This window comes from Poromitra crassiceps (genome assembly GCF_964638095.1).
Source record: "Poromitra crassiceps genome assembly, chromosome: 25".
NCBI classification, from domain to species: Eukaryota; Metazoa; Chordata; class Actinopteri; order Beryciformes; family Melamphaidae; genus Poromitra; species Poromitra crassiceps.
In genome coordinates, this window is record NC_139649.1 from 2,879,895 (window position 1) to 2,891,017 (window position 11,123).

The 11,123-nt window shown below is 45.1% G+C and overlaps 1 protein-coding gene across 1 annotated transcript; it reads right to left on the bottom strand.

Moving 5' to 3' along the window:
• Nucleotides 1-2,742: 2,742 nt before the first annotated feature.
• Nucleotides 2,743-9,636, bottom strand: LOC310798581 (MKRN2 opposite strand protein-like). Its single transcript, XM_083661124.1, has 5 exons — nt 9,522-9,636; nt 7,403-7,642; nt 6,773-6,822; nt 5,370-5,538; nt 2,743-3,033 (listed from the first exon to the last, which is right to left on the bottom strand). The coding sequence occupies exons 2-5, from the start codon at nt 7,603-7,605 to the stop codon at nt 2,802-2,804; spliced, it is 654 nt and encodes a 217-aa protein (XP_083517250.1). The 5' UTR covers nt 7,606-7,642; nt 9,522-9,636; the 3' UTR covers nt 2,743-2,801.
• Between the last annotated feature and the right edge of the window lie 1,487 nt (nt 9,637-11,123).

Below are 11,123 nucleotides of genomic sequence, written 5' to 3' on the forward strand. Positions count from 1 at the left end.
TTTCCGGCAGTGTAAGCGCTACATGGCGTATTACTGCCCTCCTCAGGTTCTATACTTCAAGTAAAGTATCCTTGATACTTCTACTTAATATTTCAGTTTTCTTTGTGGCTTATGATGCTGACAGAGGTATTTGCTTTACCCCCCCCCCCCCCCCCCACAAAACTATTCTATTTGTTTTTGCTCAAGTAAGTTGAGTAATTTTGGTCACTAATTAGCCCCATAAGGGACCCTACTGTACTCCATACTATACATTTGTGCAGTATTAGGGTCACACTCAGCTCCATAAGGCAATAGGGGGGGGGTCCACCCGCTATGCCGACCACCCGCAATGCCGACCTTAGGTTTAGGCGTGGGGGTGGGAGAGGTTAGGTTTTGGGTTAGGGTCTGGGGGAGGTTAGGTTTAGGCATGGCATGGGGGGAGGTTAGGTTTGGCGTGGGGGCTGGGAGAGGTTAGCTCCACCGACGCGCTGCACGCCCCCTCGCTCAGCTGGTTCTGCTTGTGTGCTATCGGCATTGCGACCTGTCAGCACTGCGGCCTGTCGGCACATAGACGCGGCACCATAGGGGGGAGCGGCTGTTCAAAACGCTCTTCTACCCGACTGCATTGTTTGCTCGCCGCGTGCAAGCGGTGCACCATGATAGTGAGATCAAACACACCCTGCTGTAAATTCAGTACTATTTGGATTGCCTTTTCACCTAGAAAGTATCCCTCCTGTCCCTGTTTTTTGTTGTTTCATCAACATTGCCGCCCATTCAATATGAAATCTGAAATATGGTATCAGATATGGAATATGGTATCTTCCCTTATTGGAAGTTGGAAACCCTCATTAGTGTTTTGCTTGCACCTGTGTTTACCCCGCCTTTTTCGACACAAAATGGCCCAGTGAAAAGTGTTAGAAATCTGTGGTTGGATTTTTCTTTATTTTATCAAATATCTTAGTTACAACTATATTGAGCTAACAAGGGGCAGCTTTGTGTTTGTGTGGTTTGTGTGGAGTTTGGGGACTCACGATTTCTATTTCACGTTAGCTTGCTAGGTCAGCACTAACCCCACGTCACCAGGCTCAGTCCTCTCACAACACTTCAGGGGAGAGGTGACCACGTGACCATTTAGGAGACTTGCTAGTACCATCTCTTACAATTGATGGAGCCTGGGGTGACGTATCTCTATATATGGACCATCTCTGGTTTTACTTAAACGGTCTCTGTGTTTTCCTGCAGCACCTGATCCAGATGGCAGCTTGTGACTTTACATCATCAAAAGCAACAGGCTTATATTATTACTGTAACACAACAGCCAAAGACACATGCTCTCTACCAGTCACAGTGGCATACAGAGTACTGAAAATCTAGATTCAAGTAAAAGTACAATCACTCTCATAAAAAAATTACTCAAGTAAAGGTGGGAATATAATATTTTATATCATATAAAATAAAATAACAACATCAATAATAATAATGACAAGAATAATAACAACAACAACAACGACAACAACAACAACAACAATAATAATAATGAATGTTGGGATTATTAGCAGGGTTACAATTTTAAAATACATTTTAAATAAAGAACGATATAGCATATAATGCATATAACGCATACAGACACATTACAACTTGTCTCACAATATCACTCTGGTCTCGAGTGAAACCATAGCTTTATGGTTTTATATAGTATTTTATATAGTTTTATGTATTTATTAGGCTATAGTTATATAGTTTTGTATAGTTGTTTATGGTTTTTATTTGCATAATCCAAAAGTAATGGAAAGTAATCAAGCTATACATTACGATACTTTGATTGGGTTACTGATGACAATTCTGAACAGGTATTAGTAATTGTATCGGAATACATTTTTAAAGTAACCCTCCCAGCTCTGTGCATCAAGTGTCGCATTCCATTTGTTTTGGGAACTAGGAATTTACCAGGTCAAAGTTCGGAAACGCCCCTTGTGACATCATCTGACCTCAGATTTCTTACCCCGATCTCGGGGGAGCCTCATCAGCCCCGACCACAAAATCCAAGATGGCAGCTCTGCAGTAGTGAAAGTTGTAGTAAATACTGTTTATTAGCACTTCTGTCTTATTTGTGTCTCATCAGTCGTACACACAGTACAGTACTGTCTAATCTGAGGACATGTTGCTACAGTGTTTGTATGCGCAAAATCCCACGAAATACGTTGCTATCAACTGTTATTGCTAATAATGTCTAACCTGGCTAGAGCTAACCCTGGCTGGTTTCCCGACTGTTGTACTGGAACGTACGGTCAACTCAGGTGTAGCCTCGCTGGCCAGCCTCCTCTCCCTTCCGTCCGAGGAGTCTGGCGCCGCAGGTCTCCATAGTGGGATTGCGATGGGCGGCGCTTAGCGGCAGTGGTCTTGGAAAATAGTTTCCAACAATCCAATTTGCCGTTTTCAGCGTGTAGCAACGAGCTAGCGTGTAGGTTTCTGCCGTTAGCTTGCTAGCTAGTTAGCGTTGTTGTTTTCACTGAGGCGGCAGGGCACTATTTACAGCGACACACAGGGAGGAGGGAGCGGAAGCCGCTCTGATTGACATGGTCAGAGCCAATGACAGAGTTTGTAATAAGCCGGGAGAGGACATCCGGCTGCCACCGAAACATTCGCTCCAATGGGAGAGCAGCTGTAGAGCAGGGGAGGGCTTATCCCAGTTGCCTGTTTCCGTGGCGCCAGACTCCTCGGACGGAAGGGAGAGGAGGCTGGCCAGCGAGACTAACTCGGGTGTGACATCACTCAACTGGGAAATCGCTAGTTCCCAGTGCAAATGGAATGCACAATTGTCCTCAGGCCTCCTGTTGCTCCTCCTGTCGCTCCTCCTGTGTCTCTACCATGTAGGCCTGTTTCTGGCGGATGTGCTGTATCAGCGTGTTGTACTTGCACACTCTCTTGAGCCTGGGCAGGATGAAGTGCTGAGTCAGCGTGTCACGGCTCAGTGCCGCTCGGCCCTCTGTCGCCAGCACACCGTTCAGGAACTGCACACAGAAACTGAAGCAGTTGTGGCTCTCCTCATCAAACCTGGAGGCAGGCAGGCAGGCAGGCAGACAGACAGACAGACAGACAGACAGACAGACAGACAGGCAGGCAGACGACAGACAGACAGGCAGGCAGACAGTGTTATGAATGGGTTTCAGAAACTATCTATGCTGCTGATTCACAACCCAGTCGGCAGGATAAAACAGCGCCATTTCCAGTTTCTGTAAAGCACAGATCGTACAGTAGAATCTCAACAGAAATTTGAAACAGAACGGTGGTTAATGTCCTGGAGGGGCAGTAAAAAGTCTGCGTTGGTACTGGCCCTCTTGCCCTGGTGTCATGACGCAGAGTGGGCGAAACAGGAAGGGCAACAGGAGAAAGAAAAGGCGCGGCAGGAGAAGGAGGGAGAAGGTTTTGAGGTGACTAAATGCTTTGTGCCCAAGTTCTACCCTGGGAAGGTTGAATAATTTTTTTTATGTTTGAAAAGACAAGACCCAGAGAACTCTCTGGGTAACACATCCAAAGTTCACTGACACGAAATGCTCAGGAGGCTTATGTTGTGCTAAGCCTACAGGACAGTGATGACTATAATAAAGTCTGGCATGCTGTCATGAAGGTCCCAGAGGCCACAGGCAGCAGGTTAGGGCTGAAAGGGTGAGAACAGGAAGCCGCCTTTGACAAGTGGAGCGCAAGTGCTCCTCGGATATATCGTATTTACGAGTTGCGAGCAAATGAACAGCCCTCAGATGTCGTATTTACGAGTGGGAATTTGGGAAATTTCGATGATACCCGAGTTTCCATGTTGTGATGTTGCGTGAGCATTCGGGACTACAACAATGGTGGGAAGTATGGAGACCGTGCCACCAATTGACTGTAAAAAGTTATATATTTTGTTATTCTGTTCATAGTAGCTATCATTTATTTTTAGTAGTTGCACATTATGGCCTATGTAGCTACCATAATGACCCACTACTTGCATTTAGTAAGAAAACAGCAGCCACGAGAAAACAATCGTCGATGTTTGTTGTCGACCAAGAGCACTTGAATGGTGTCCTGTCGTAATTAGGACTCTACAACAGGTAAGTAGGAGCTTCCGAGGAGCACGTGAACACAGCATATGGCTTCAACAGGGAAGCTGCCTTTGACAAGTGGAGAGCAAGTCAAGTGTATGGCTTCCAGGAGCTGTGAGAAGTGATGATATTACAGCAGATCAAGCAGAGTCTGCCAAAGCTCATTCAGGTGACCTTAAATGACCTTGGTGTTTCCACTGTCTGTAATGCTGCTGATTCTGTTCTTGTCCACAAAGACACGTGGGATGACAACTCTGAGCAGGTTAGGAAATGTTAGAATATATATATTTTTAAATACAGTGTATTTTAACTTTGAAAGACACAGAGACCTAGGGAGGTACGGTGGTGCAGTGGTAAGCACTACCGCCTCACAGCTCGAAGGTCGAGGGTTCGATTCCCACCTGGGGACGAGGTGAACGCTGAAGGAATGCGTGCCCGTCCTCATGTACTCGAGTGCCCACCGCCCGGCTGGGGTCGGCAAAAGGACCTTTCTGTGTGGAGTTTGCATGTTCTCCCCGTGCCTCCCGGGGGGTCCTTCATATAGGAACCCCCTTCACAAAAACATGCAATATCCTGGTTGCTAGTGTGGTTCCTCCTCTGGTCGTTAAGGGCGCCTGGTCAGAGGGAGGGGAACTGGTTGGAATAGCGTGAACCTCCCACGTGCTATGTCCTACCGGTGAAGCTTCCTCTGTCAGGTGAAAAGAAGCGGCTGACCGACTGCCCATGTCTCGGAGGAAGCATGGAGTCAGTCTCGGCTCTCCCCAGATCGGCAGAGGATGGAGCAGCAACCAGGATTGAGAAATCAAGTGAGCACTAATGGGGGATAAAATGGGATAAAAAAAAAAAAAAAAAAAGAAAGACACAGAGAGCCTTTTACATGCCTGGATCGCACCTGGATTACTGCAATTGAGCTGAACAGTCAATGTGACATTTCTTGCCCCGGAACAGAGTTCCCGATTCATTTCTCCATAGACATTTTGAAAAATCCTTATCCACCTTATTTTTGAATGCCCCGCTATAAAATGATTATGGGGTGCAAGGTCCGATCTAGAACGTGACTGATTGTTGCAGCTGGTTGTGAACGTTACTTGTTGGCAGAGGGTCTGCGGCGCTCGTACTCAGAGTTAGGGTTGAGGGCACTGGGATATATGTACGTCCCAATTGTCCTGTTTGCTGTGAAGGAGTCCACGGGTTTCTTTCCCTTCAAGCTCGTGTTTGGCGGAAGAGCAGGCTCTGTCACATCAATTTACTGAAGAAGTATCAGACAGACAGACAGACAGACAGACAGACAGACAGACAGACAGGTACCTGTGCCAAGCAGGGTCCCACATGGGCCCGTCAGAGAAGCGGTCTAGGTACTGGTCCCACTGGGCGAGCAGGGGGAACATGTCGGGTCGCACCAGAGGAACGCTTATCACCCGCTCCCATCCTGACTGGTCTCGACGCACACCGAACCGTGTGTAGTTATACACCACGCCTGACAGACAGACAGGAAGGGAGACAGACAGACAGGAAGGGAGACAGACAGGCAGAGAGGCAGGGACAGACAGGCAGGTAGAGAGACAGACAGACAGACAGACAGACAGGTAGAGAGACAGACAGGTAGAGAGACAAACAGACAGACACACAGACAGACAGACAGACAGACAGACAGACAGACAGACAGACAGGTAGAGAGACAGACAGGCAGGCAGAGAGGCAGAGACAGATAAACAGGTAGAGAGACATACACCTTTAAGGTTTTAACCAAGAAAATATTAGTTATTATTTAGTAAAAGTTGATTGTTGTTTATTTATGAAGGTATTGTTGTGGCATTCATGCATTATTCATTTGTATTGAATTCAGAATCAGAATCAGAATCAGAAAGACTTTAATGATCCCCGGGGGGAAATTGGGACAGGTTACAGTAGCTCACTCACAGAACACACATAGCATAAAATAAAATAAAATAAAATAAACAGTAGTAAATGCGATAGTAAGCAAAATAAGCAGAATAGGAACACAACATAGCATAGAATAAACAGTAGTAAATGCGATAGAAGCAAAAATAAGCAAAATAAGTAGAATACGTCTAAAGTAAGCAAAATAAGTAGAGTAAGTATACATTACGTGCCAATTACCTTTATTGCACACTGGACTTATATTAAGTCGGCTTGCCCTATATGTTACACGTGGCTCAGCCAGGCACAGTTAACCTATCGGCTGGCTCAGTCTCAGGGAGACTGAGCGTCTCCGAGGTGCTCTTTTAAGAGAGGCATTAAATAGACCAATGGCCACAGGCAGGAATGATTTCCTGTGCCTCTCCGTATTGCATCTAGGTGGAATCACTCTCTCACTGAACGTACTCCTGTGTTTGACTAGCACGCCGTGGAGTGGGTGCGAGTCATTGCTCATGATGGAGCGTAGCATGTACTTAGTTCCTTACACAACACTGTTGATCTATTCACTCTATGATCCATTTATAACAATACAGCAAATAGCAAATAACAGAAATGAAAAGTGATAGACAGCCAGAGAGAGCGTGAGAGGGAGAGAGACACAGAGAGAGAGACAGAGAGACAAAGAGAAACTGAGAAAGAGACACAGAGAGACAGAGAGAGAGAGAGAGAGAGAGAGAGAGAGAGAGAGAGAGAGAGAGAGAGAAAGAGAGAGAGAGATAGAGAGAGAGAGAGAGAGAGAGAGAGAGAGAGAGAGAGAGAGAGAGACCTACCTTTGGTGTTGGAGATGCCTGTGTGGAGCTCGGATGATCCGTCAAACACCCTGAAACAGGGCAGACTGGGTCAGAGGTCAGAGCCAACACAGCAGGTTGTCCTGATTGAGTCTTTATTAAAGAAACAATCAGTGATATATCATCATTTGTCATATTTGATCATTTAGATCACATTTTACTGATGAGGCACAAAATAACCTCTAAGCGGCCGGCTAATTAAAAACCGGGTCTCTGATAATGGCCGGGCCCGGGGGCGTGGTCGACACAAACAGCCAGGGGGACAACAAAGGAAAAAGCAACAGTAAACTTCGGTAAACGACGAGTTTAGCGAGGCAAGGCCAGTTTATATGTAGAGCACATTTCATACACAGAGGCAATTCAAAGTGCTTTACATAAGATGGATACAAAGAAAATACTACTGCCAATTAAGCAATGTGGGCGGAGGCTCTTCCCACACATGACCTGACAATCACACAGTGGGCCTTTAGGGACCCCACAAGTAAGTAGGGCTGCAGTGCAGTGCAGTGCAGTGCAGTGCAGTACAGTACAGTGCAGTGTGTGTGAGTGTGTGTGTGTGTGTGTGTGTGTGTGTGTGTGTGTGTGTGTGTGTGTGTGTGTGCGTGTGTGTACCTGTGGAGGTTGTCCTCTGCGGGAGCGACCAGCAGGCAGCACTGGCTCTTGTGTGCATTGCAGAGTGGGGGGGGCAGGCTGACCGGCGCCTCCTCCAGGCGAGCGCCGGTCAGTTCGTCCCCACAGCCCGGACAGACAGCAGGCAGAAGGAAGACGAAGATCTGCCTCCCACAGTGACTGAAGCGGATCACACTCTGATCCATACCTCTCTCTCCTCTGGTTCTCCTCCTCGCGTTAGGCCTGGGAGGTATGGACCAAAAATCATATCTCCATTTTTTTCTCAATTATTTTCAGATTTTTGTCCCATTTTCTCTCCACTTGTACTTGCCCAATCCCCCCTGCTGTCACGGTCATTGCTCCACCCCCCAATGCCGATCTATTGTAGACTAACACATGCTTCCTCCCATACATGTGCAGTCAGCTGTTTCTTTTCACAGCTGACAGCGAGGAGTTTCACCGGTGGGACGTAGCACGTGGGAGGATCTCCGCGGTGGAAGGAGAGTGCTTCTGGGTCTATACTACCCAGATGCCCCAGCTCTGTATTTTTAGGCTGAACACCACTTTTTGTGTTGCCAGTAGGTGGCGCTATACCAAATTGCACGAAATTTGGCACTGAACTCCGTCAGGTCGTGAAGTCGATCCGCCGAATGATGCTCGAGATAAACAACTTTTTGTGTTGCCAGTAGGTGGTGGTATGCCTTCTTTTTTTTTTACACACAAAACAGACACTACAACATGACAACACAATAGATCCTCACACAAACAAAAGAAAAGAAGACAAAAGACAAAAACTAGAAATAAAATCACTAAAATATACAAATAAGCACATAGAAGTACAATGATGAAATACAGTTTTAGTTTGGTAGTTTGTCCCACTCCTCACTGGAGCAGACCCTCTCCCACTTCCTGTCATGTTGCAGTACCTGCAACTGCCTGTAGGAAACTCAAATTCAAGTCTGTTTTCAAAGCAAATAGAGCTCAACAGTCATGTGACGTTTCTTGCCCCAGAAGTATATTTCCCATTCATTTTCTCCATAGACATTTAGAAAAATCCTTATATAATGAGTTTTAAGGCTTGAACCAAGCCAACCAGTCTTCCAGAAAATTGTGAGTGACCATAAAACATTTCACTTTCAGCAAAAACAAAAAATAAATGCAAGGAAAACGGATCCTTTTTTTTCCTTTTTTTTCTACTGCAGGTAGCTTAATGGCCCAGGTAATGGGCCACATAAAAAGTGATGTAACAACTCACGGGAATTTGCGTCGCGGCAGAAGAGGGGGAAAATAAATAAATAATAATAATAATAATGAACCACAGCAAAAACAATATGGGTTCGCCCCTTTGGGGCTTGAACCCCTAAAAAGAAAGTAATATGGTAATATGGTGATTCACCATGTTACCAAATCCAACATCTAAAACCATATCTATCACCATACCATATCCAGCATACAAGACCATATCTAGTAGTCTAATATCACCATACCATATCCAACAACATCTGACCATATCTAGTCTCATATCACCATATTACTATCCAACAACATCTGACCATATCTAGTCTCATATCACCATATTACCATATCCAACAACATCTGACCCTATCTAGTCTTATATCACCATATCCCAGTCCCTCCAGGAAATTGTGATTTTATGATGACAATATTTAATGCAAATTCCACCAATCTCCACAATATTTGTGGGGGCTTGCAATTTTTCAAAACTGGATTTGGGGCTAACTTCGCAAATTCGATTGCAATTTTTGAGAAAAGTTGCCATTAGGTAAAAAACTATATTTATTTTCCTCAACTTTTTTTTGCCAGTTCCCACAATTTTACCACACAAAAATACACAAAATTTCACCAATTCCATTGCAATCTTTGAGAAAAGTTGCCATTATGTAGTAATTAGAAAACAAACAAACTATATTTTCCTCAACTTGCAATTTTGGCCAGTTCCCGCAATTTTACCGCAAAAAAGACATAAAACTCCACAATTCCATTGCAATCTTTGAAAAAGCTGCTGCAAAATCAAGAATTAAAAAAAAAAAAAAAAAAAAAAAAAAAAAATCCTGAAAGGACCAATATCTAGATCAAATATCCATATTTAGACCTAGCTCACCTTTCTCTTCTGTCCTCCTCTCTTCTGCTCTTCTCTTTGTTTGTGATGTTCCTCTCTGAGCTTATGTCTCAGATGGTTGCTAGGCTACAACCTATCAGCTTCCACCTGACTGCCAGCCTGCTAGATAACAGAGGTGCAGAGCATCAGCCTATCAGGTTGCAGGCTTCCTGTGGCGTGTCCTATCAGATAGCAGCTGCTTCAGACCAGTTTGTTTACCTGAATGTAACCCACTTAAATGTGTCAAAGTGAGAAACTTCTATTTCTCATTTTAAAGAAATTCTTTGCCTTTTTGATCAGTTTGAAACCGACTTGGACTTGCAACTTGGACTCGAGTCGCACTTAAGTCACACACAGTGACTTTTAATTACATTACATTACATTACGTCATAAGCAGACGCTTTTATCCAAAGCGACTTACAATATCACATTTTATCAAGCGTAGAGAAATCAACTATGCAACACAGTCTATGACAGCTAAGACCTTCTGAAGGAGTAGAGTAGCACTTGTAGAAAGTAGTTTGAGAAGGAATAAGTAACATTAGCCCCCCCCCCCCCAAGGAGAGACAGAAATATGTTAGTTCAAGACGGGCCTAGGAGACGGGTCTAGGTGGAGCCTGAAAAGGTGTTTTTAGTCTCCGCCGAAAGATCGGCAGTGATTCGGCCATTCTGACCGAAGGGGGGAGCTCGTTCCACCATTGTGGCGCCAGGGACGAGAAGAGTCGTGATCGGGAGGAGCGGAGGGAGAGGGGCGAGGTTTGGAACCTGACCATAGATGTCATCAGTGATGATGTCATCAGAGAGAGGGAGAGAGAGGGGGGAGCCATTGAGAATTGGCGAGTGGAGTCTTCATCTTCTGTATATATGATCTTTGTGTGCAACACGCGACATAGGAGAATGCCAGGATTTGGGGGTTGTTTTTGTTTCCCCGCGTTTTGGGCGTGGTTTCTGAATGACGACGTGCTCCGCAGTGTCTCTATGATGTCATAAGAGCAATTGCGATGTCATCAGTGATGCGAAGTTGTGACATAATCAGTGATGTCATAAGAGCAACATGTCAACTTCACTGTTTGTAATATATTTACATTTGATTCAGAAACTCATTTCAAACCAGAATCCTTTAGAGCAGAGTGAAACAGGAGTCTCTCAGTCTAGTTATGTAGGCTGTTTGACACACACACACACACACACACACACACACACACACACACACACACACACACACACACACACACACACACACACACACACACACACGTTTGACAGGTGAGATGGAAACAGAGTTGACCCAGATAGAGCAGATATATCTGTTACCTGTGCAGGTGAGTCTGTCACGGCTGCCATCTTGACTTTATTGCTGACTGGATTCACTTCCTGCTTCCTGCTACACAATGCCGCCCCCTGCTGCCCGGCAGCTTTACTCTGCTGGTTGGAGGTAACTCGGGATTGTATGTATGCATGCATGCCTGTATGTATGCATGCATGTATGTATGTATGTATGTATGTATGTATGTATGTATGTATGTATGTATGTATGTATGTATGTATGCATGCATGCATGCATGTATGTATGTATGTATGTATGTATGTATGTATGTATGTATG

Bases quoted from the DNA above. Each gene is read 5' to 3' on its own strand.
- LOC310798581 (XM_083661124.1), bottom strand. From the start codon at position 7,605: ATGGATCAGAGTGTGATCCGCTTCAGTCACTGTGGGAGGCAGATCTTC. The intron at 6,823-7,402 runs GTACACACACGC...GCCCTGTTTCAG, and splicing joins GCAGAGGACAACCTCCACAG to GGTGTTTGACGGATCATCCG. The intron at 3,034-5,369 runs GTACCTGTCTGT...GCCTGCCTCCAG, and splicing joins TGGGACCCTGCTTGGCACAG to GTTTGATGAGGAGAGCCACA.